Source organism: Miniopterus natalensis, chromosome 14, assembly GCF_054644295.1.
Source record: "Miniopterus natalensis isolate mMinNat1 chromosome 14, mMinNat1.hap1, whole genome shotgun sequence".
NCBI lineage: Eukaryota > Metazoa > Chordata > Mammalia > Chiroptera > Miniopteridae > Miniopterus > Miniopterus natalensis.
Window position 1 is genome coordinate 20,360,614 of NC_142094.1, and position 15,540 is coordinate 20,376,153.

At 37.5% G+C, this 15,540-nt stretch overlaps 1 protein-coding gene across 2 annotated transcripts in view; it reads left to right on the top strand.

The window, feature by feature from the left end:
• The window catches only part of P4HA1 (prolyl 4-hydroxylase subunit alpha 1), a 60,317-nt gene extending 57,525 nt beyond the window's left edge, over window positions 1-2,792 (top strand). For both annotated transcript variants that reach the window (XM_016224066.2, XM_016224067.2), the window contains exon 15: window positions 826-2,792. In XM_016224066.2, the coding sequence (XP_016079552.2) occupies window positions 826-896 (71 nt within the window). In that variant the 3' untranslated portion in view covers window positions 897-2,792. The remainder of the gene's footprint in view (window positions 1-825) is intronic.
• Window positions 2,793-15,540: the final 12,748 nt, after the last annotated feature.

A 15,540-nucleotide genomic window follows, 5' to 3' on the forward strand; every position in this document is an offset into this window, starting at 1 on the left:
AGAATGGATTCAAGAGATGTAGAGAAAACTGACAGGGTTTGATGGACACAGGAGTTGAGAAAGGTAAGAGTAAAGAATTATTATGGGTCCTAGTTCAGATTAGTTCAGATATTTTGTACATGTTGATGCCATTGATTAGGAAATTAATTTCTTTGGGGTTACATTTAGAAAACAGTATCTTGGAAACAAGGAGACTTAATGAGCCCGTGATAGTAGTGATTGATCACAGGGTTGCTCCTTTAGAGTGAAGACTTGGTTTTTAAAATGTCTTTGTATTAGAGGTTGTATTTTGCAAACAGGTGAAAGTGTTCTGAGTGTTCTGTTCTATTTGTACCTACCTTTTAATTTCAGCTCAAGCCTTACATTGAACATTAGAAATTTTAGGAAATGCACATATACTCTAAAGTGTTCATAGCTATACACACACATACACGTGTCTAAAGTCATCATCACTCATCTGTGTTTCAGCCCCGGCCAGGGGCTCAGTTGGCTGGAGTGTCTTCCGTATACCAAAGGGTTGCAGGTTCGATTCCCAGTCAGGGCACATACCTAAGTTGAGGGTTCAGTCCCTGGTAGGACATCTTTCACACCGATGTTTCTCTCCCTAAAATCAACAAAAAACATTCTCAGGTGAGGATTAAAATAAAATCTCCCGTGTTTCTAACATTTGGTGAAGTATTTAAAAGACGGCCTAAGTAGCATCTGCCTTTACGTAGTTTTGGTCTTGAACTTTTAGCCTATATAAAAACTATTATAGACTTAGCTCTGATCAATTAATTTTCCCCACTAACTAGTATTTAATTAACACATTTTGTTCCCTCACAGTATCCAATAAGTGGCTCCATGAACGTGGACAAGAATTTCGAAGACCGTGCACCTTGTCAGAGTTGGAATGACAGGCTTCTCGCCTGCTGTGCTCGGCTGTGTCTGATCCACAGCCCCAGTCTTACCTTTCAAGAGTTTACAGTTGACTAACATGACACTCCGTGACCGATTCAGCTATGAGCCTCACCCCGTGTTTCATCTGTGGACACTCACTAACTGTGGGTTTTTCTTTTAAGAGTAACACTAAGTCACCACATTGTACATGTAAAACCTTAAAGCTCGGTTGGTATCACAGGACAAAGCAAGGCAGAGTCAAAAATGAGGAATTTTTACATTTGTTATATTTTAAAGAACTCTTTGGTTAGATGAACACGCTTTAAGCATCCGACTGTGGCACATCCCTGCGCCCTGGTGGGTGGGAAGAGGCGCCTCCGGTGCGTGCCCGGCGCTGCGGCCGCCCGGGAATAGGCTCGGCCCAGCCTGGGCTGCACGCAGTGCGCCCCCGTCCACCTTCTAAGGTGGTTTCCCCTCCGAGGCCCCTTTTAAGAAAGGCTGTGTGTGACCAACCTCCTTTCCCGCCCATCGCGCCTTTGTGGTGAATTAAGTCTGAGGTAAAATACATTGATTAAAAAAATTTTTTTAACAGAAAGTGCCACATAACAGAGCACTGGGGCTTCTTAACTAGAAAGATCATCACTTGGTGTCTGTCCCTTTTCCTAAATGACCGGCGATTCTGTCCGTCCAGTTCGATGTTTTCCTTCGTGCTGACACCATGCTGCTTATTCTTGCCGCAGCAGGGTGGTGACGCTGGCTTTCTGATTAAATAAGCATTGTGCCTTAGGAGACTGGAAATTTAAAAATGTACTTTTAATTATGAGACCTTTCAATTATGAGGGAGTTGATTTTTTAAAAAAGGAACCTTTTTCCTAAAAAGCCAAAATGTGTGTTTTTTTAATTCTGAAATGTGTTGTGACAACGATGACCTATTTATGATCTTAAATCTTTTTAAAAAAATATTTGTTTACTGTGTGGTATTTATATATTTGAATGTGCCTGCATGCTATACCCATAAAAGGTTATTTCTACCTGTTATTTCTTTAGTATGTAGGACTTGGTTTTCATTCATTCTAATAGCTCATTTTTTTTAGAAGAAAAATTTAGGCTCTCTGAACTCCCAGCTATTAGCCAAAATATATTTCCTTCAAAGGGAGCTCCACAACTTTCCTCTATGGTTATGGGGTTATTACAATAATACGGGGGGGGGGGGGGGTGGTATAAAGCTGTGAACCTAACAGTATGTTAATGACCCTTAGACTAACTTTCTACAGTTCTTAGTGAATCCTAGTGCATACAAGGGCTCTTTATGTACAATTTATTTAAGAAAGAATTTGATTGATTCTCTGGGAAAGAAGGTATTACTTTTACTAACTTAAAAACACACACAACTGTTTCTTTCCTCACCTACCCTTTTGTTCCACCACAACTATTTTAGTAAGAAATATTGAGAATTAAATTCAGTACTTCAAATTTTGTGGCCATAGATGATTTAAAAAAAAATTATTTTTAGAAGGAAACAACATTAATTCAAAAATACAGAAATAAAATAGGGGTTCAAAGGATGGAAACCAACCTTTATTGCCATGTGTTTTGGCAAGTAGAATAAAAATATCTATTTCAGAAGGAAATAACATTCAACATTCCATAATCTTACAGATTTCCTCATTATATTCGCCCCAAGCCCCATCTGGGGATTGGTAATCTCTTTTCAGTGTTAGATCTTACAGAACCCTCCCCAAATTTCATAATTACCCACTATTTTTCTTTCCAAATGAAAAGGAGAAAAAAATTCCAGTATAAAGCTTTGGGTCCAGTGGTCTTTGCAGTCCTTTTTTGTTTTGTTTAATGGTGAACTTTGAAATAAATGAGGGCTATCATGGAAAATTGGAAACTCTGGTTTCCTCACCAACTCTAAGTGCCTGTCATTCATTAACTTTAAGCACAGAGTTATCACCACTGTCACCAACATTCCGTTAACTGAAGTGTCCACCCAAACACTCGAACAGCAGGGTAAGTAAGTGTGGTAACTAATAACTAGTAGGATTGCTTTTTTTAATTTAATGACTTTAGCATTCTTAGAAAAGTGGTAAATGCAGCAATGAAAGAAGTAATCAACCATCTACTCTGTTGAAAATATAACAAAATGGTAATTATAGTATAAGGATTGAGAAGAGTTGATGTAACCAGAAAAAACATATAAATAATATGTAAATGTGTGTGGGGTGTGTGTGTGTGTGTGTGTGTGTGAACTTACTACTGCTGAGAAGACTAAATATCCTTATGTAGCCATGTGTCACATACAAGGTATCCATTGAAGTCCATCCAGCTGGAAAATGAACAACTTATATGCAGGGGGCCCCATGGGCTAACAACTGAAATTTCCAATATTATACCAAAACAACACACAAGAAACACCCAATTGTGATTCAACTAACTACAAATCACTTGAGACAAACAGAACTACCAACTAGAGATTTCTAGGAGAAAGCAGAATGAAAGTGACGTCTCGGTCTGTGGAGCTTGCGACATAAGAACTCCCTGTGGTAAGGGCTGGTGTGTTAGAAGGAACACTATTGAATAACTCAGAAAAAGCACTGAATTAACACTAGAGAGTACACATGACTAGATTTCATATTCCTGTTCTCCTAAGGTCCTTGGATATTCCCCCACCACACTGATGAGGTTTTGCAAAATGAACTGTAATGGACAAGCAACGTTCTTGGCTGGCTGCTTTATTAACATCTGTTTGAGGACTGTAAAGCTTACTTTCTGTGTAAATGTAGCCTTCACCGAAACACATTTAGATTCAGGAAGAGTACATTATAAAAATAATATTGGGGCAGTCCTGGCAAATGTAAAAGCAGATTTTAAATAAAAACAACCACAAAGAGGGCATCCTCCACAATCTGCCTTTTGAGGCCTGTTGAATTCCCACTGTAGCACTATTCTGTTGAAATTTTATTTGTAATCATCTTGCTTTGTAAACTAAGCGCTAAAATCTGAAAAAAGAAAAGCCTTAGATACTGTTATTTGGTTGTTCCAATTTCCTAATGGATGTATTTCTAACAAATGTGTTAGACTAAGCACCTTAAAGGACTCAGAACATTTTATATAGAACAGATAGCGTGATGTGCACTTTTCAGGGCTTTTTAGGTTGATGAATTGTGCATTGAGCCTTTTCTAGAAGAGGCATTCACTTACTTTTAAGTCCATAGAGAGTCAGGATTATTATTGTAGTATCTACCTTAAAGCCATAAGTGTAATTAAACTAAAATAGGTTTTATATGGGTTTGGATATATCAGGTGTTAAATCATTATGTAAATAACTACATAGTGGTTCCCTTCTAATGTGTCTTATTCTTTGATACCTGTATAATGAAACATTGTAGTTGTTAGCTCTGGGAAGATGAAATAACTTACATAATAGTTGAATTTAGTTCATGTTCTATTTTTACATTTGAAAAGCAAAAAAGTTAGGGTTTTGTGACATGAAACACCTCTCAGACTTATCTGAGATGGAAAAAAGTAGTCCTTACTAAAAATAATCAGTGTAATCTTTCCCACATTCCCCTTTTACTTATTCAACTATGGGGAAAGAGTCTATGGAAAGTTCAAGTGAGGTAATAATTACAAGTGCTCTGAAACAGTGCTATTAGTGTAGTTTGCAGAAGGGTTGGCATGGGGCTTGTTACTGGTCCACAATGACATAAGGAGATTATGTCAAAATAAAAATAAACTACATCAAAGAGTACAAGGTTTTGTCCAGTTGGCTTTTTTCATAGCAAGATTTTCAGGATTAAGAAAGCAGTGTGTTATTTACATTGCGGTAGACCCTTTTTATCTCTCAGAACCAGCTTTAAATAGCATTGTTCTAAAACAATACAAATTGTTTGATTCTACATTTGTAAGAGCACTAAGTTTCATAGTCATGGTTTGGATCTTGGTTGGGGTTGGAAAGGCAGACTTTGTATGTCTTAGCATAAATGGGAAAGATCATTCGGAATAATTATTTAGCTTTGCAAATGTTTCAAGGAATCAACATGTTTACATCTTAGCATTCTGTCCTTAAGGTGACAGAACTAGAAGAAATGTTGATCCAAACCTAAGACCACCTAATATGACTAGTTCTAGTTGGTATAACATATTTAAGAACATCAGTTGTAGAGGGAGATACTGGACTAGGAAACACCAGACCCTCGTTCCCCCACGGGAACATGAAACTAACAACTAGGGCTGGGGGAAAATAACTTTATAGAGATGCGGGAAACAGCCAAAGGTGTATTAGTAACCAAGTGAAGACCCATTCAAGTAAAAGGCACATTCAAATGGTAGGAATTTCATGGTGTTATTACTCCTCACCTTATCCCAAATCTGGCGCAGCGCAGTTGGGAGGAATTTGCTGCCCAATACCCAGTCCCCTCTCGAACCAGCAGGAGTAGAGCAGACCCTTGTTTATAATGTTCTAGTCTGTCTGGAAGCCGCCTGAAAGGCTGGTCTGTTGAACCTAACTCAGGGCCTGATAGGGAAGAGCGTGTAGCTAGAAAAAGCCCTGGGAAGCATCCGGCACTGCTTGTCAGAGCTTCAGGGGGATGACAGACTTTCAGATGGCTGAGGCAAGAGATCAGAGGTAGAATATAATGGAAGGCCTTAAAAACAGGTTGGGGTCAGACTTTTAGGGAAAGTGAGACATTTAAAAGAAGCCACATCTATGGGAAGATAAAAGGACAAATGCAGGGTTGGCAAGATTCATGCTGAGAAAAGACCTTAAGCTACCACCCCAGGCTGATTCCAGGGATCAGAACCTGCCCTAATTACTGCAGGTCTTTCTGAGCATGGAGCCAGCCTGCAAAGACTGGGAGAGGTAGCTGTTCTTTCAAATGTTTAATTTTCAACAGAAAAATCACAAAGTATACGAAGAAACAGGAAAACATCGCCCATTCAAAGGGGAAAAATGATGTGGAAGAAACGCACTGGGTACACTAAACAGGCTTTAAAACACCTGCTTAAATATGCTCAAGAACTAAAGGGAAATATGGACAAAGAACTGAAAGGAGTGAGGAAAATGTTACATGAACAAAATGAGAATATTAGTAAAAGGATAAAAATTTGAACCAAATAAAAATTCTGGAGTGAAAAATACATTGACTGAATTGAATTTCCTAGAGGGGTTGAACAACAGGCTTGAACAAGCAGAAGAATAAATCAGCCAGCTTGAAGACAGATATTCAAAGTAGCAAGTCCGAGGAATAACAATGAAGAAACACACCCAGAGCCAGAGGGACATACAGGGCACCACTGGGCAGCCATGTACTAGTTACATGGATCCCTGAGGGAGGAGATGGTTGGTGAGGGATCATTTTAAAAAATAATGGTCAATAATTCCCCAAACCTGATGTAGATCTACAAATCCCCAAAGCTTAAAGAATTCCAAGTAGCATAAATCTAAAGAGAAAGACACTAAGACACATTATAATCAAATGAAAGCCAAATAGTGAGAATCTTGAAAGCAAGAGAAAACTGGCGTTGTATATATGGAATCCTGAATAAGGCTATCAGTGAATTTCTTGGTAAAATCCTACAAGGCCAGAAGGCAGTAAGATGACACATTTAAAATGGTGAAAGAAAAAATGTGTCAATCAAGAATTCTATAATGTAGCACAAGTGTCCTACAAAATGAGGGTGAACTTAATACATTCCCACTGAAGGAGTTTCATTACCACTAAACCTGCCCTACAAGGAATGCTTCCAGTTGAAAGGATCCTAGACATTGACTTAAGTCCATATCAAATATAAAGAGCTATAATAAAGGTAAACATATGGTCAATAGAAAAATCAACATTGTGATTTTGGTCTTAACTCCACTTTTTTTTTCTATAGGATTTAAAAGACAAATGCATAAAACATAAGTCTGTGTTAATGGGTACACAACATATAAAGATGTAATTTGTGACTTCACTAAACAAAGGACAGTGGAGCTGTAAATGAGAGTTTTTGTGTGCAATCGGAGTTAAGTCGGTATCAAGTCAAACTAGATTCTTATAACTTTAGGATGTTATGTGTAATCTCCATAGTAACCACAAGGAAAATTATCTGTAGACTATACACAAAGGGAAAGGGAAAGGAACCAAATCATGTGGTTATAAAAAATCTGAACACAAAGGACGGCAGTAACGGAGGAAATGAGGGACAAAGCTGTAAACAAAACAAAATGGCACAAGTCCATCCCTATCCGTCATTACTTTAAACACATATGGATTAAAATCCCCAATCAAAAGACAAATTTACATAAAGGGGAAGAAACATGACCTGAGTCTGAGAGACTCACTTTAGATATAAAGACATGTACGGATTGAAAGCCAAAGGATGGAAGTATAATCCCTTTCAAAATCCCAATGATTTTTTTTACAAAAATAGAAAAATCCACCCTAAAATTAATATGGAATCTCAAGGGATCCTAAATTGCCAAAGAAATCTTGAAAAAGAATGGAGGTCTCACACTCCTGATTCCAAAACTTAACTCCAAAGCTACAGCCATCAGAATAGCCTTGTACTGGCGTAAAGACAGATCTATATAAGAATAGAAGAATAGGATAGGATAGGATAGGATATAGGATATAGGATATAGGATATAGGATATAGGATAGGAAATAGAATCAAAGCCCGGAAATAAGTCTTGGTAACTCAACAACAAAAAATACCTGACTTTAAAAATGGATCAAGGACTTTAGTAGACAATTCAAGAAGATACATTAATGGCCAATAAACAGGTGAAAAGATGCTCATCACTAATCATTAGGGAAATGCAACTCAAAACCACAATGAGGTATCACCTCACACCCTTGAAGACAGCTATTATCATGCACAAAAATAAAAATAGAAAATAATGAGTGTTGCTGAGGCTATCAAGAAATTGGGATCCTGTGCATAGCAATGTAGGTAAGAATGTAAATGGTATAACCACTGTGGCAAATGGTACAGGGATTCCTCAAAAAATTAAACAGTTACCATACAGTCTAGCAATTTCATTTCTGGGTATATGTCCAAAAGTCATGAGAGCAGGGGATGAGGAGACCCATTTGTACACTCATTTTAATAGAGTTATTCCCAATAGCCACAAGGCTGTGGCAACCCACATGCCCATCAACAGATGAGTGGACAAATAAAATGTGACATACATACAATGGAATATTATTGAGGAGCTTAAAAAGGATATTCTGACACAATCTACAACATGGATGAATCCTGGAAACATGCTGAGTGAGATAAGCCAAACACAAGAGGACAAATGATGTGTGATTTCACTTATATGAGGTTCCTAGAAAAATCAGATTCATAGAGGCAAAGTAGAATGGCCATTGCCAGGGCCTTCGGGGAAGGCGTAAATGGAGTTAACTGTTTAACGGATACAGAGTTTAAACTGGGGAAGGTGAAGAACTTCTAGAGATGAATGGCGGTGGTGGTGGCTCCGCACAACAATGCAAATGTGCTTCATGCCACTAGAACATTATACTTACAGGTTAAGTTATAAATTTTATGCTATGTATATTTAACTACAGTAAAAATGCTTGAAAAAATTTAAGCATAAAACTACCCTGCAATCCAGAAATTCCTCTTCTGGATATGTACCCAAAAGAATCCAAAGCAGGGACTTGAAGAGACATTTGTACAGCCATGGTTCATAGCAGCATTATCACAGTAGCCAGAAGGCGGGAGAAACCCAAGAGTTTCCTAACAGCTGAATGGATTAAATAAAGTAAAAGATACAAAGCAGAACAGCTTTAAAGTAAAAAAGAAATAAAAGCATCCAAAAGAAAATGACAAACTGAAAATAAGCCAAGAAGATCTAACATAAAGATAGCAGAATTCCTAAATAAATACAACCAAGTGAAGGCGACAATGCTTAGAAATAATATTTCAAGAAAATTTGTATAATGTAAGTAAGTACCTGCCATTAAGCTTCTGATTGCTGAGGCACCTGTTTCAAAGCCGTCCGTGTTGAGTAAACATAGGCCCAGCTGTGTGACACAGCCACACGCAAAACAACCAGGCGCAGAACCAGGCTTCCCACTCGTGAAGCTCCCCTTTTAGAAACTGGATAACCTAGAATGCTGACCACTTGTGGGTCCCTGCTTTCCCTTCCCATGCACACTAATTTGTATTCTTCTAGTTGACATTTGCCAATAAAGAATAAACCCTTGAAACCCCAGGTACCCTGCCCTCAGTCCCTAATAAAGCCAGGTCTGCGCTCCCCCCCCGTCTAGCCATGCCCCAGCCCCCCAGGGTGTGTGAAGAATAAATCGCATTCTGAGGTTTCCTGAGGGTTTTGGCTGAGGTGCGCCCTGCAATCATAGTAAGAACCACAAGGGCTGCTCCAGCCGCAACACTGGCTCCAGCCCAGGATGTGTCTGCAGGGGCTCCCCACAAGTAATTCAGGGCCAGGCAAGTGCCTCAGGCTTTCCTAGTCAATAGCATCGCTGTCCACAGGCTGGGACTGACAACATGTTCTTAAAACAAAATATTTAAAACTACATGTTGAAAGAGCCCATTGTGTACCTGAGAATTAGCCAGAATGACCAACACAAAAACAGCCTGAAAATTGCTAGATTTTAAAGGGGGGCGGGGATTTCTTTGAGCATTTTGGCCAAAAGACCTCATCAGTTATAAGGGAGAGAAAATTAGATCATCAGATGTTGACAGCAGCACTATCCCAGAAGAAAATAGGTTAATGTTTTTAAGATAGTCAAGGAAAGAAAGTGTGAACTGAGTTTTTAATCCAGCATAACTAACCTTCTAGAATAAAGGGCACACCCAGATCTGCTATATGCAGAAAATCAGGACATACTGTTCCTAGGATTCCTTCCCAAGGAATCTAGAGAATGAGCTTTATGCACCAGAATGGGAATTATGAAATAGATATGGAAAACGATGACAGCACCAACCAAACCTGTGGGATATAGCAGCAGTCCCAGGAAAATATTTAACTTTTTAAAAATATATGTATTTTTGCTGGGCCAGGCATGGCTCACTGGTTGAGCATCCACCTAGGATCCAGGAGATCTGGGTTCGATTCCCAGTCAGGGCACATGCCCGGGTTGCGGGCTAGGCAGCTGATCAATGACTCTCTCATCATTGATGTTTCTATCTCTTGCTCTCTCCTTTCCTCTCTCTGAAATCAATTAAGATATATTTAAAAAAATAAAATATTTTTATTGATTTCAGAGAAAGAGGGAGAGGGAAGAAGGGAGAGAGAGAGAGAGAAACATCAATGATGAGAGAGTCATTGATCAGCCGCCTCCTGCACGCCCCCTGCTGGGAACTGAGCCCACAGCCCGGGCATGTGCCCTGACCCGGAATCGAACCTTGATCTGGATCCTAGGCCAATGCTCAACTGCTGAGCCACGCCGGCTGGGCAGAAAATATTTAACTTTTAATGTTTAGAGTATGATGCCAAAAAGGTTTAAAATAAATGTATTCATGGTACAGCCAGTATGGAAAACAGTATTGAAGTTTCTCAAAAAATTAGAAGTAGAACTACATATGATCCAGCATTCCACTTCTGGGCATTTATCTGAAAGAAATGAAAAGATATCTGCACCCTCATGTTCACTGCAGCATTAGTCACAATAGCCACGACACTGAAGCAATGTAAATGTCTATCAATGGATGGATGGAAGAAAGACAATGCTATATAGTAGTTCCTCAGTATCCATGGGAGATTGGTTCCAGGACCAATTCTGGATAGCAAAGTCCACAGATGTGCAAGTCCCTTATATAAAATGGCATAGTATTTGCATATAACCTACACATATCTCCCTGCATACTTTAAGTCATCTCTAGATTACTTAGAATACTTAATTCAGTGTTAAAAGCTGTTATACTATATCGTTTAGGGAGTAATCACAAGGAAAAAAGTCTGTATATGTTCAGTACAGACACAACCATCACAGCCTAACTACATAGTACACGTCAACCACAACATAACATTGTCTTTTGAATATTTTCAATCTGCGGTTGGTTGAATCCGCAGATGCAGATATAGAGGGCCAACTGTATATAAAATGGGATCTTGCCCGGCTGGCGTGGCTCAGCGGTTGAGCGTCGACCTGGGATCCAGGCGATCGGGGTTCGATTCCCGGTCAGGGCACATGCCCGGTTGCAGGCTTGATCACTGACTCTCTCATCATTGATGTTTCTATCTCTCTCTCTCCCTCTCCTTTCCTCTCTCTGAAGTCAATAAAGATATATTAAAAAATAAATAAATAAATAAAATGGAATCTTATTTAGCCATAAAAAAAAAAAAGGAAATCTTGCCCCTTGTAACAACACTGATGGACCTTGAGGACATCATGGTAAGTGAAATAAGCTAGACAGAAAGATAAATACTGTATGATCTCACTTATACATGGAATCTAAAAACAAAACAACAACAATAAAACAAACCTCTAGATACAGAGAACAGATTACTAGTTGCCAGATGTGAGGGATAGGGGTGGGGGTGAAATGGGTGAAAGTGGTCAAAATGTACAAATTTCCAGTTATAAAATAAGTAAGTCCTGGGGAGGTAATGTACAACATAGTGACTAGAGTTAATAAAGCTATACTGTATACCTGAAAGTTGCTAAGACAGGAAATCTTAAAAGTTCTCATAAGGAAAATTGTAACTGTGTGTGGTGATAGATCCCCACAGCATACTGTGGTCATCATTCTGCAATATACACAACTATCGAATCACTACGTTGTGTACCTGGAACTCATATAATGTTACATGTCAATTATATCTCAAAAAGAATTATCAGGTCCAAACCAAATGTCAGTAGTGCTAAGGTTTAGAAACTCTGATCTGAGCCATTTGGTCAAGAACAGATGATAGTGACTGGGATGAAGGGCTTGCTTGAAAAAAGTATATATTAAACGTTTTTATTGATTTCAGAGAGAAGAAAGGAGAAGGGGAGATAGAAACATCAATGATGAGAGAGAATGCCTCCGGCACAACCCCTACTGGGGATCGAGCCCACAACTCAGGCATGTGCCCTGACCGGGAATCGAACCATAACCTCTTGGTTCATAAGTCAACACTCAACCACTGAGCCAAGCCAGCCAGGCAACCAATTTTATTTCTGTAAAATTAGTAGTAATGTGCCCACTTGTATTTATGATTTAGTAGTTTGAATTCTATCTTTTCCTTAGTCATTTCAGCTAAAGATTTTTTCTAGTGGAATTTGTTCTTGAAATGCAAGATTGTTATAATAAATAAAATGTGATACATCACATTAATAGAATGGAAGAAAAACTTATGTGATAATTCCAATTGAAAAGGCATTTGACAAACTTCAACACCCTTTCAAGGTAAAAACAAACAAAAAACCAACTCAACAAACTGGGACTAAAAGGAAACTGTCTGAACATGATAGTACATCTATGAAAAACCCACAATTAACATCAAACTCAATAAGGAAAATCTGAAAGCTTATTTCCTAAGATCAAGACAATGTCCATTATATAGGTCATTATATAATGACGACGGGGTCAATTTATCAAGAGTAGATACAGACAACAATACAATAATAGGAAAGGATTTCAATATCCTACTTTCAACAATAAAGTAGATCATCCAGGCAGAAAAATCAATAAGAAAAACATTGGATTTGAACTATATTTTAGAACAAATGAACCTAACAGACATATTCAGAAAACTCCATTCAACAGCAGCAGAACATACATTTTTCTCAAGCACACACTGGATCGTTCTTCAAGATAGTTTATATGACAGGTCACAAAGTGAGTCTTAGCCAATTTAAGAAGATTGAAGTCATACCAAGTATTTTTTATAACTACAGTGGTATGAAACTGGAACTCATTAACGAGAGGAAAACTGGAAAAGGCAGGGATATGGAGAAATTAAACATCACACTCCTGAACAACCAATGTATCAAAGAAGAAATCAAAAGAGCAATAAAATATCTTGAAACAAATGAAAATAGAAACAAGTACAAAAACTTATGGGATGCAGCAAAAGTTCTAAGAGAAAAGTTTATGTCAAGCAACAGCTACATAAAGAAAAAAAAGCAACGTCTCAAACAACCTACTTAAACCTCAAGGAACTAGGAAAAGTAGAACTAAGCCCAACATTAGAAGGAAACAAAGATCAGTGCAGAAATAAATGAAATTGACAGAAAACAACAGAAATACAATAAAACGGAGTTGATTTTTGAAGGAAAAGAAAAAGAAATTTTTAACTAGACTAAGATTAGAAGAAATAAAATCATAAAAGAAAGGAGACATTACAATAGATAGTATAGAAATACAGAGGACCATAAGATATTACCATGAACAATTATACACCAGCAAATTGGATAACCTAGAAAAAAATGGATAAGTTCCCAAAAACATACTATCAAGACTGAATCATGAAGAAATAGAAAATCTGAACAAATCAATAATGAGTAAGGAGATTGAGTAGTAATCAAAAATCTCCCAACAAAGAAAAGCCTAGGAATAGATGGTTTCCTAGGTAAAATTTTTTATTTTTATTGATTTTTTTAGAGAGAGAGGAAGGAAGGGAGGGGGAAAGGGAAGGAGGAGGGGGAGAAAGAGAGTGAGAGAAACATGGATTCGTTGCTCCACCAACCCATGCATTCATTGGTTGATCCCTGTATGTGCCACAACCTGGGATTGAACCCACAACCTTAGCTTTTCGGGACAACGTTCCAATGAACTGAGCCACCCACCAGGGCTCCCAGGTAAATTTTAGCAAACATTTAGCAAAGATTGCCAATCTTTCTCAAACTCTTCCAAAAAATTGAAGAGGAGGAAACACTCTAAACTGATTTTATAAGGACAGCATTACCCTGATACCAAAACCAAAGAAGGACACTACGAGAAAAGAATAGTACTGGCCAATATCCCTGATTAACACAGATACAAAAATTCTCAAAAGAATATTATCAAACTAAATCCAACAATACATTAAAAGAATCATATGCTATGATCAAGTGGGATTTATTCCAGGGATGCAAGGATGGTTCATATATGCGAATCAATGTGATACACATTAATAAAAGATAAAAATCATATGATCATCACAAAGACACAGAAAAAGCAATTGACAAAACACGTATGTTATAAAAACTCTCAACAAATTGGATATAAAAGGAATGTACATCAACATAATAAAGGCCATATATGAAAAGTCCATAGCTAACAATATATTCAGTGGTGAAAAGCTGAAAAGTTTCCTCAAAGTGTAACATCAGGAACACGACAAATATTCCCACTCTCACTACTCCTATCCAACACTGTTTTGGAAGTCCTAGCCAGATCAATCAGGTGAGAAAAAGATATAAAGACATCCAAATCAGAAAGAAAGCAGTAAAATTGTCTCTCTGGGCAGATGATATGATCTTATATATAGAAAATCCTAAAGAAAATCCTTATATAGAGAAAGCAGTGTTAGAAATAATTAACAAATTCAGTAAATTTCAGAATACAAAAATTAACATACAGAAATAAGTTGCATTTCTATTCACTAACAACAAACTATCTGAAAAAGAAGTAAAGAAAACAATCTCATTCACAATAGCATCAGATACAATGAAATACTTAGGAATAAATTTAATCAAGGAGGTGAAAGTTCTGTACACTGAAAACCACAAGACTTTGATTAAAAAAACTGAAGATGACACAAATTGAAAGCTATCCCATGTTCATGGATGAGAAGAATTAATATTGTTAAAATGTCCATCATACCCCAACAGATCTAGATTCAATGCAATCCCTATCAAAATTCCAATGGCATTTTTCACAGAAATGGAACAAACAATCCTAAAATATGTAATCACAACAGACCCTGAATAGCTAAAGCAGTCCTGAGAAAGAATACTAAAGCTGGAGGTGTAGCACTTCTTGATTTCAAACTATATTACCAAGTTATAGTACTCAAAACATTATGGTTCTGGAAAAAAACAAAGATCAGTGTATCAGAATAGAGAGCCCAGAAATAAACCTATACATATATGGTTAATGAATTTATGACAAAGGAGACAAGAATATACAAGGGGGAAAGGACAGTCTCTTCAATAAATGATGCTGAGAAAACTGGACAGCCACAGCCGCCTGAAAAAGAATGAAACAGGACCACTATCTTATACTGTACACAAAAATAAACTCAAAATGGATTAAAGACTTGAACATAAGATCTGAAAACCATAAATCCTGTAGAGAAAAACACAGGCAGTAAGTTCTTTGACATTGGTCTTGGCAATATTTTTTTTGGATATGACACCAAAAGCAAAGACCACAAAAGCAAAAAATAAACTACAGCAAACTAAAAATCTTCTATACGGCAAAGGAAACCATCTAAAAACTGAAAAGGCAACCTATGGGATGGGAAAAAATATTTGCAAGTTATATATCTGATAAAGGATTAATACCCAAAATATATAAGGAACTCATACTCAAAATAATACTCAAAATATATAAGGAACTCAATAGCAAAATAAATTCAATTTTTTAAATGGGCAGAGGATCTGAGTAGATATTTTTCCAAAGACATACAGAGAGCCAACAGGTACATGGAAAGATGCTCGACATAACTAATCACCAGGGAAATACAAATGAAAACCACAGTAAGATACCACTTCGCACCTGTTGAAACGGCTA